Source organism: Oreochromis niloticus, linkage group LG4, assembly GCF_001858045.2.
Source record: "Oreochromis niloticus isolate F11D_XX linkage group LG4, O_niloticus_UMD_NMBU, whole genome shotgun sequence".
Taxonomy (NCBI): domain Eukaryota; kingdom Metazoa; phylum Chordata; class Actinopteri; order Cichliformes; family Cichlidae; genus Oreochromis; species Oreochromis niloticus.
The window spans coordinates 24516891-24525619 of NC_031969.2; the positions used below are offsets into that span (position 1 = coordinate 24516891).

The 8729-nt window shown below is 39.3% G+C and overlaps 2 protein-coding genes across 2 annotated transcripts; one reads left to right on the forward strand and one right to left on the reverse strand.

Annotated features, from left to right (window-relative positions):
- Nucleotides 1-1108: 1108 nt before the first annotated feature.
- Nucleotides 1109-4950, reverse strand: polr3k (polymerase (RNA) III (DNA directed) polypeptide K). The gene is made up of 3 exons (XM_003442069.4): nucleotides 4690-4950; nucleotides 4517-4604; nucleotides 1109-2292 (listed from the first exon to the last, which is right to left on the reverse strand). The coding sequence occupies exons 1-3, from the start codon at nucleotides 4798-4800 to the stop codon at nucleotides 2165-2167; spliced, it is 327 nt and encodes a 108-aa protein (XP_003442117.1). The 5' UTR covers nucleotides 4801-4950; the 3' UTR covers nucleotides 1109-2164.
- A 45-nt stretch (nucleotides 4951-4995) lies between these two features.
- Nucleotides 4996-8685, forward strand: snrnp25 (small nuclear ribonucleoprotein 25). Its single transcript, XM_003442068.5, has 5 exons — nucleotides 4996-5392; nucleotides 7963-8053; nucleotides 8178-8283; nucleotides 8372-8446; nucleotides 8544-8685. The coding sequence occupies exons 1-5, from the start codon at nucleotides 5159-5161 to the stop codon at nucleotides 8599-8601; spliced, it is 564 nt and encodes a 187-aa protein (XP_003442116.1). The 5' UTR covers nucleotides 4996-5158; the 3' UTR covers nucleotides 8602-8685.
- The last annotated feature ends 44 nt before the right edge of the window (nucleotides 8686-8729 follow it).

The following is an 8729-nucleotide window of genomic DNA, read 5'->3' on the forward strand; positions in this document are numbered from 1 at the left end:
TTATTCTGGATTGCAGTAATCTAGAAGGATGGTGTGTTTTTGGAGAGAGATGTTGGGTCTGTCTAGCACAGGCACAGTGTGACCCCATAAAGACTTCCCTAAACAAAAGGCACTTAAAGTAAAACAGATATACGTGTGTTTGCTATACCATATATCAGGAAGAGCAGATATAACCTCTCTCCTGACCTTAAGTTGTGTGTGCATGCCAGAGTGCTCTGGGAGGCTCCACAGGCTACTAAGGATCAAACCTCTACCAATCTACAACTAATTATAAAACTCTAAGCATATATGAGTAGATATTTCTAAGCATAAATGACAATCAACAATACAAATCTAACAGAGGTGGAAGGAGATGGACCAAAATGATCTACAGGCCTACTTTGGGGTTCTTATCCTTGCTGGAGTTTTCAGGTCCAAAGGGGAATCCACAGAATCCCTGTGGGATGCAGAAACCGGCAGAGAACTTTTCAGTGCATCAATGTCTCTGGAAAACTTCCACAAAATTTCCAGGATTATCCGTTTTGATAACTGAGATGACAGACCAGCTCGGTGGCAGAGAGACAAGCTAGCTGCCATCAGGACAGTGTGGGATAAGTGGGTGCGTACAGCAAACATTAACCATGTTTGCTGTTCATATAGCTTGTAATTGGGATGAAGTAAACATTGTTGAGTAATTTAACATAAAATTGTTTGATAGTGTTAATTTGGAAAGCCAAAACTCTAGCGGGTCCACCAGACCCATGAACACTGGCTGAGTAACAAAAATACGAACACCACACAAGGGTTAATATTTAGAACGGAACTTTTATTTTCCTTTGTCTGATTATTTTGTTCCAGCAGGTCTAGTGTTTCCTTTTAATCACTGATCCCTTTTGAATGTGAGCAAAATGAACCATTTATAATATTTAGCTACTAAATCTACTTGTTGGGAAAGTCCCAAGATTTACGTTAACCTGCTATATTTTGTTATTAATTTGGGCTGTAGTCACAAAATGTCCTGTGACTTACTGTTGAGCTAATGCGCATGAGTGCCCTCTGTCTGTAAAGGTGTTTTATTTTGATGATTGAGTCATTATTTGTACTTTAAGTTAAAGTTCACCTTTGCCCCTCAGATGCCTCATTTGTCTAGGGGGGAAAAAAGCGTGACCACCTATGCATCATTTGGTTTTTACTTTGGTTTGCTGTTAGCTGAGTGAATCCCACCATGGTTGCACCTTTTCAGAATTTAGTAGATTGAAAGTAGAGCTGACAGACTTAGGGCTCGACTGTTACTGATGGACGAACACTCCACAACATCTCGGTAGTGATTTGTCCTGTCGCTGGCCAAATGCTGAGTCTGGGTCGTTTAAGGTGATTTTCAAAATAAGTTATTTCAAAACAAACAGAAAATTGTTACTAGTGGCACGGTATGTTATATTTGCTCTGTTATGTGTTTTGTTATAACGTTAATTTATTTTGAAAACTCATTCCAAGTTGCTCTCACTGATGAGATGTGCTAACATGTATAATTTAACGTACAGCGGTGGGACCATCTTCACACAATGTTGAGTCCCTGACTTAGCGTTAGCCCTTCCTGATGACTTGCATTGCTCAGAGGCATGTTAAAAAACGATTACAGATACTAAATAGTGAGCTCTTTGCTAGGAAAAAGCTTTAAATAACAGATTAACTCCAACATTGTGATCCCACCAAATTTAACACCAACAGATACTGTTCCACCATCAGCATGCCGGATGTCTCATGCACCGAGCGCAGAGTTTTTCTGCACGAGCCACACATCGAAGTCATTCTCACTGGCAAGTTCCTGACTCTATGTGCATTTGTTTTTGTTTTCCTTGCGGCTAACGGAGCTCTGCAAGAAAATCAATATGAAATGAAGGATTGCATTGAAATATTAATACGGTGTAACGTACACCATTGTTGTGGATTTTGCTGGTCTGCATTGCTCTAAATGTCTGTGAAATGTATAACTATGTAAGTCAAAGATTTGTTTGACTTATGTATACAGCTACTATTTTATCAATAAAAGTCATGAAGGAAACTCAATTTTGACATTGTGAAAGTGGATATTTTATTTAAATATTAAATGTAAAGCAAAAAAATAAATGTTTCTCAGCTGTGCTTGTGAATGAAATTGAAAACCCTGACTATAAGTGAAAAGGTGTCAATCTCTCCATCGGTGTCCACACTGAGCGTTGCAGCATTTGTAGAACGTGGTCATCGGTTCGTCTGCTGATCTGGTCTGAATCTGCATGAAGTATGCTCGAGGATGCTCGCACTTCGGGCACGTTTCTGTAAACAAGTGCATCATGTCAGTGTGGAATCACTAATACTGTTGGAATTGGCTCATTTAATTTAATTCCATCTGGCAACACAGTATAAAGAAAAATGCACAGAGTAGCATCACTGACACAGGATGTTCCTAATTTTGACAACACTGTACAGATCAAAAGACGCAGTTCTCGAGATGCACTTATAAGAAAGTTCAAGCACCTATCCTGCCAGGTTTCTCAAACTAGCACCTGGAGGACAAAGTCACATCATCCAGAGTGCAAATACAATAGCTTCAGTTTTTCTTACATAGAAAATTACATATTATCAAGGTCTCTTATTAGCCTGTAGTACGTAATTTGTGTTAAATAAATATGAAATCTGTTCTTTATTTAGAAATAATGCTCTTTAGTAACCAATTGAAGGAATTTGACTCTTAATGGACTTTTATTCTTCCAATTTCTTCCCCGTGTTGCAATTCATGCTTCAAGGGAAAAAGGTATTTACAACACAAAAATGTGATTGATGTAGAATAATATCCTGAATCATAAATACCAGTGGTGCTGACACAACTTTACGAGGCTAAGCTTTTCATGACTGAGGGCCTATACAGGGAGCCAGCATACAGCTGTGGACCAGCTGCAAAATTCATACACCCCCCCTCCCCCAAATCCAGTCACCAATTTATTAAACATTAATTGGCCAGAAAGCTTCACCAGCAGCTCAGGAGAACCTGCAAGAGAGGTTGTTGTTTACCTGTCCTACCCTGAAGGGGGTGCAGTCCGGCAATGTAATGATGCAAAGACACACCTTTTCTCACACTTTTAACAACCCCACATTCATTTCAGCTCTTCCATCCCTGGTATCCATTATAATAGACTAAACCTTCCTAAATTAACAAAGACAGCAGCGGTCAAGAAGTATAAAAGCCACCTCACTAATGATTAAAACAAACAAGCCAACACAAAAATGCCATATAAATTACCATCCTCAGAAAAGACAAACACTGTAATTAAAAGTTTGTATAAAATGCATTTTTATTCAGTAGAGGTCTCTAGCATATGCTGGCTCCCTAAAATGTGACTCAGTCATCATACCATTGACAAACTCCACCTGGTTATCAGAAATTAGAAAAAATATCTAGTTCCAGAGAATTGATGGAGAAGACTTTCACATTGATGTCATCAAGGGCGGACCAAGACATCCTATTCTCTGTAATAGGTCTCCAAGCTGGATAGTTCAAAAGCTACAGCTGTCTTTCATTTAAAGAGCTTTAATCTATCTGTAGAGTTAGGTTTTTATTGGGCGGGGATATTGCAATACCCCAATTTGTTTTTCAGCCATTCTGTTGTAATTTGGTGGTGTGCTTGGGGTCATTGTGCTGTTGAATGATGCAATTTTAACCATCTGTCAGATAGACAGCCTCACATTTAACTCTAGAATATTTATATACAGAGGAGTTTGTGTTTAACACAGTGACAACATTGTGCCCAAACGTTAAGGTAGCAGCAGCTGGCAGGGACTCACCCTCTTAATTAAGAATGTATTTTGTTTTTCACAGTATTGCACATGAAAACTCTGTTTTTCACATGACTGTTAACTTGAGCTACACATTTGACAATCCATATTGACAGTGTTAATAGATATTTACCCTAAAATAACGAAAAACTGAAGGACCCAGCTCAAGTAGTTTTCTAAATAATTACATTTTTAAATGGCACAACAAAATACATCCCTACTGTCATCCATGGGAATACTTGGATGCTAACAACAGTCCAGAAGTGCATCTTTCCCCTCAGTGTTTTAAAGGAAAATCTGTCCATGGTCAGGTGGAAAGTTTTTGTTTCAATCTGATAAAGTGAGTTGATCCAAACACACGCTTGCTCACACAAATCACGGATAAGTGGAAGAAGATGGCTGGCTGGATGACTTTGTTTTAAAAAGTTCTTCTTTTAAAGAGTTTAATTTTGACATGAAAGTGTGTGTTTAGAGTTTTGACCCCACAATACTTGTTGTCAGCAATCACATTGAGCTAACAAGCCTATATCCAGTTGTCAAAAACTGTATTACAAACCACTCAAAGGCACTGCAGACATTAATGTTTTGAGCAGGAGTGCAGGACGATAGACACAACTTCACTCTCAAACTAATTAAAAAAAAAAATCCAATATTTCTTCAGCCAGTTAATTTTGCGATTATAAACAGATGGATAGACCACACCATGAACTATTTTAATGGCACTCACCAGGTGTTGAGTCCACGTTTTCCCACGCAGCAGCTCCACCCAGAACATCATCCACCTCCTTTAACTTCGGATACTTCCTGTTATTTACCTACAGGGGTTTAAACAGATAACGTGAGGCTCTCAGAAGCCACGCTAACCTTAATGTAAGATGTGAGTATTTCGTCGTTACTTACCTTTCGTGTGATGTTATGTACGTAGGGACAGGTGTTACACGCGAATCTCATGCACTTCTGCCCTTCCTCGACGATTAACACGTTCCCGCAGGTTGGACAGAACAGAAGCATGTTATCACGCACTTAAAAAACAAAACCCTGTTAGTTTTTGAACTATTAAACAACACTAGCACTCTGTGGACTCAGCTGTAAACACTGCTGCGTGTGGAGCACCGGAAGAGAAGGAGAGAAAATGAGATGCACCCACATTGAGAGTTCGGTGAGAAACAAGGGATCATTAAGCGGAACCATGTTTTCTGAGCCCCATTTCCTCGCCCGGTTATTATTTGTGACGGACGCACTTACTTCCACAGGCTTCCAGTTAAATTAGTTTCCATTAAAAAGTATATTTTCCCCTAAGTTATAAATTAAGTCGATAAACTGCCTGTTAAGCTGCTTGCCTACTGAGTAAATTTAGCAGCTGGCGGTGATGGAGGAGGAGCAGAGAGCGTGTACCGCTGCTGCTGCTGGAGCTGCAGAAGGAGGAGGACAATCGGTGAAGGATGAAGAAGAGGTAAAAGAGGAAGATGTGACAGATACGGCAGCTCAAGGCGGAGAGGAGGAAGATGAGGACGCTCTTCCTCATTCAGAAATCTTGGATATTTTCGAGGAAGGACTTGCTCGACTCGTGCAGGATCCTTTGCTCTGTGACCTGCCGATTCAGGTGCTCCGTCCACTACATGAACATGCACATGTGCATTGCATACATACAGACAAGAGAGTTGCATTTATGGTCAGACGAGAGATCACCTCATATAATGACTTCTTACAATGCCTTTGGTATATTTGTATACACTCCCGGTCACTCTTAGTATCCTGATCCATCACATCATAAAGGTGCTATGTTGGATTGAAATCTGGTGTCTGTGAATTCATTGTCGTGTTAAAGGAACCAGCTTGAGATGTTTTGAGCTTTGTGACATGCTGTTATCTTGCTGGAAGCAACCTTCAGATGATGGCTACATGTGGTCATAAAGAGTTGGACATAGCAGTCAGCAATAGTAGTGGGGTAGGCTGTTAGTTTTAATTGACTTTCGGCTGGTACTAAAGATTCCAAAGTGTGCAAAGAAAATATCCTCACAAAGTTAACCCAGCAGCAGCAGAAATCAAGACACATCAGACCAGGCAACATTTTCCTAATCTACTATTATTCAGTTTTAGTGAGTATGTGAATTTTAGCCTTCCTGGTTTTAGGTGACAGGAGTGTCGCCCCCAGTGTGGTCTTCTGCTGTTGTAGGATGCCTGCTTCAGTGTTTGATGTGTTGCACGTTCAAAGATGCTCTTCTGATACCTTGTTTATAACAAGCGGTTATTGGAGTTACTGAAGCATTCTGGCTATTCTCCTATGACCTCTGGACTGACGCTCGCTGGATATTTTCTCTTTTTCTCTGTAAACCCTGGAGATAGTTGTGTGGTAAAATCCAAGTAGATCAGCACTTTCTGAAATACTCAGACCAGCCTACATGATATGCCACTTTAAAAGTAACTTTTCTTCATCGTTTTGATTCTTGGTTTGATCTTCAGCGTGACATCGTGACCATGCCTAAATGCACTGAGTTGCTACCGTGGCTGTTTAAATATCTGTAGAAGTTGAAAAGGCTTGTCTTCCAAATTTTCCAGTGAGTGTATAAAGACGCTAGTGTCTGGTTTTGTCTGATTGGTGTTTCAATCTTAAACACGCATGCTTAACTAGCAAAAATGCCGTAACAACCTGATGTTCAACACTGTATGTATAATTTAATCAGTCCAAACTGTGGAGATGGATTTGACTCAAGTTATCTGTAAATTATTTGCATGCTGTTTAGTCTCTAAAATGTCACTCGGGGGTGGATTGAAACAGCAATTTAGGCAGGGAATTATTCCAGGTCACTCTGCTCATGCAACTGTTATCTCTTATTTTCTCTTATTTATAGGCTGACATTGTGTTTACACAAATTAATGAGACACCTTTTATGCAGGTAGTGCAGTTAAGAGTTTTTTATAGGGGTCTGATCAGTGGATAATAATAATAATAATAATAATAATGATGATACAGAACAGAATGCAATAAAAATAAATGTAAAAAAGATTAAAAAACACAGGCTGAAGTGGAACATCGCAGCATTTCCAGTTGTTCTCAGGACCTGCAGCAGGCTCTTCAAGCTGCTTGTGCAATAAAAAGCCTAACAATGCCTCCTCTCTTGCACTTTGAAACAAAGAGCAGATTCCTGCAAGGGGACTTTATTTTTCCCAAAAGTTGGGAAATTCCTGTGTTACACGCGCCAAAACATAAAAAAAAATACCTCAAATAAAATAACATAAAGTTATTTTATTTGAATGAAATCCTAAGGGCGATAGATTGAATGAAATCTTAAGGACATGAAAATCTAATTCAGTTATGTAAGGCCAGACACAGAAACTAATTTGCCTACAGTCTAAAAATACAAGATGAGATGACATACAGGGTGAGACTGAACACATCCACATTTTCACTGACGTCGAACAAAAGCTTCAACAGTGTGAAAAGAAACTTGTGCTTCGGCTGGTGTTTTTTACTCAGCTGGACTCTCGCAGGTACTTAATTTCTCTCTTTTCCACTCCTTTCCACCTTTCGTTTCCCTCTGTACACTTTCATTGAACAACTGCTCTCCTGGTTGCAATAATATCCTTGGTAGAGCAGACTCCTCGCAGCAGAGCAAAAGGACTTAGGCCACTGGGAAATGTCTCCAACTGATGTCATAAAGCCCAAGACCACCATAAATTGGTTTAATTTTTAATTTATTAATTTTTTTTTACATTATTTGGGGGCTTCTCATTTTCATTATGTTATGCAGGTACGAGGAGACAGGAAAGCAGAGAGCCAGTGAGCGCAGGAAGACGTGCAGCTAAGGGCAGTGTTGGAGTCTGACCTCTGCCTCTGCATTCAACCTTGCAGCATAAGATTACCTGTTGGACCTGTTACCAGCACCAGCTAAACTGGTGCTGCATAAATTGCTTTTTTGTTTTGTCTAAATGAAAAACCTCAAAAATTAATTTTCATATTATATAGGCTCAAAGAACTAGGAAGCGGCTAAAAAGAAAACAGTTCGGCATTTATTCCTAAAAAGTTTGACTCAAAAATGAATCAAATAGATCAAAACATTAAATATAAGCAAAACTAAAACTAAACGATGAATATCCAGGAACTCCCTTCATGTTTTTGAGACTAAGCGAATTTATGTGCTGACAGAAAAATGAAAAAATATTTATCTTCAGGTGACTCTGGAGGAGGTCAACTCTCAGATTGCTTTGGAGTACGGCCAGGCGATGACTGTAAGAGTCTTGAAAGCAGACAGTGAAGTGATGCGTAAGTGCTGAAGCTGTCTTCTTTTCTGTTTACATGCTTTTTAAATTCGCAAAGCCTCTTATACTCTTCTGGTTAAAAAAATCCCAAAAGACAAAAACATACAAACTGCTTTTTTTCCTCATAGCGATTGTGGTGGTGCAAAATGCTACGGTCCTTGATCTGAAGAAGGCTATTTGCAGATTTATGGAGCTAAAACAGCAACGCGAAGGCGGCGTGAAACACATCAGCTGGTAAACACACTCACAAACACAAGAATGAAATGGGGCATGTTTAAAAAAAGTCATATTTTTACTCTTTCCCTGTGTTCTGTGTTTCCAGGCGATATGTTTGGAGGACGTATCATTTAGTATTTCAGGGCGAGAAGCTCGAAGATGACAAGATGAGGCTTAAAGAGTAAGTGTATCAAGTTAGCACTTTATTTCATGGTGTTGATAACACTTATTATCCATTCACCCCCTCCCTCTCTTTTTTAATTTGTGTATATCTTCAGCTATGGGATCAGGAACAGAGATGAAGTGACGTTCATGAAGAGACTCAGGAAAAAGTGAAAAAAAAACACCATCTGCTGTTGTTGTAGAATCTTTTAGCCTCTCAAAGAGGCTTCATGTAAATAAAATATTTATAAGTTGTCACTTTTATTCCCAATGTGAATTTTTTTGTGTACCTGTGTGTCTGT

Excerpts from the sequence above, each read along its gene's own strand:
- polr3k (XM_003442069.4), bottom strand. The coding sequence starts at position 4,800 with ATGCTTCTGTTCTGTCCAACCTGCGGGAACGTGTTAATCGTCGAGGAA. Across the intron at positions 4,605-4,689 it reads TACATAACATCACACGAAAG|GTAAATAACAGGAAGTATCC; the intron begins GTAAGTAACGAC and ends AAACCCCTGTAG. Across the intron at positions 2,293-4,516 it reads AAACGTGGACTCAACACCTG|AAACGTGCCCGAAGTGCGAG; the intron begins GTGAGTGCCATT and ends ACTTGTTTACAG.
- snrnp25 (XM_003442068.5), top strand. The coding sequence starts at position 5,159 with ATGGAGGAGGAGCAGAGAGCGTGTACCGCTGCTGCTGCTGGAGCTGCA. Across the intron at positions 8,054-8,177 it reads AGCAGACAGTGAAGTGATGC|CGATTGTGGTGGTGCAAAAT; the intron begins GTAAGTGCTGAA and ends TTTTCCTCATAG. Across the intron at positions 8,447-8,543 it reads GACAAGATGAGGCTTAAAGA|CTATGGGATCAGGAACAGAG; the intron begins GTAAGTGTATCA and ends GTATATCTTCAG.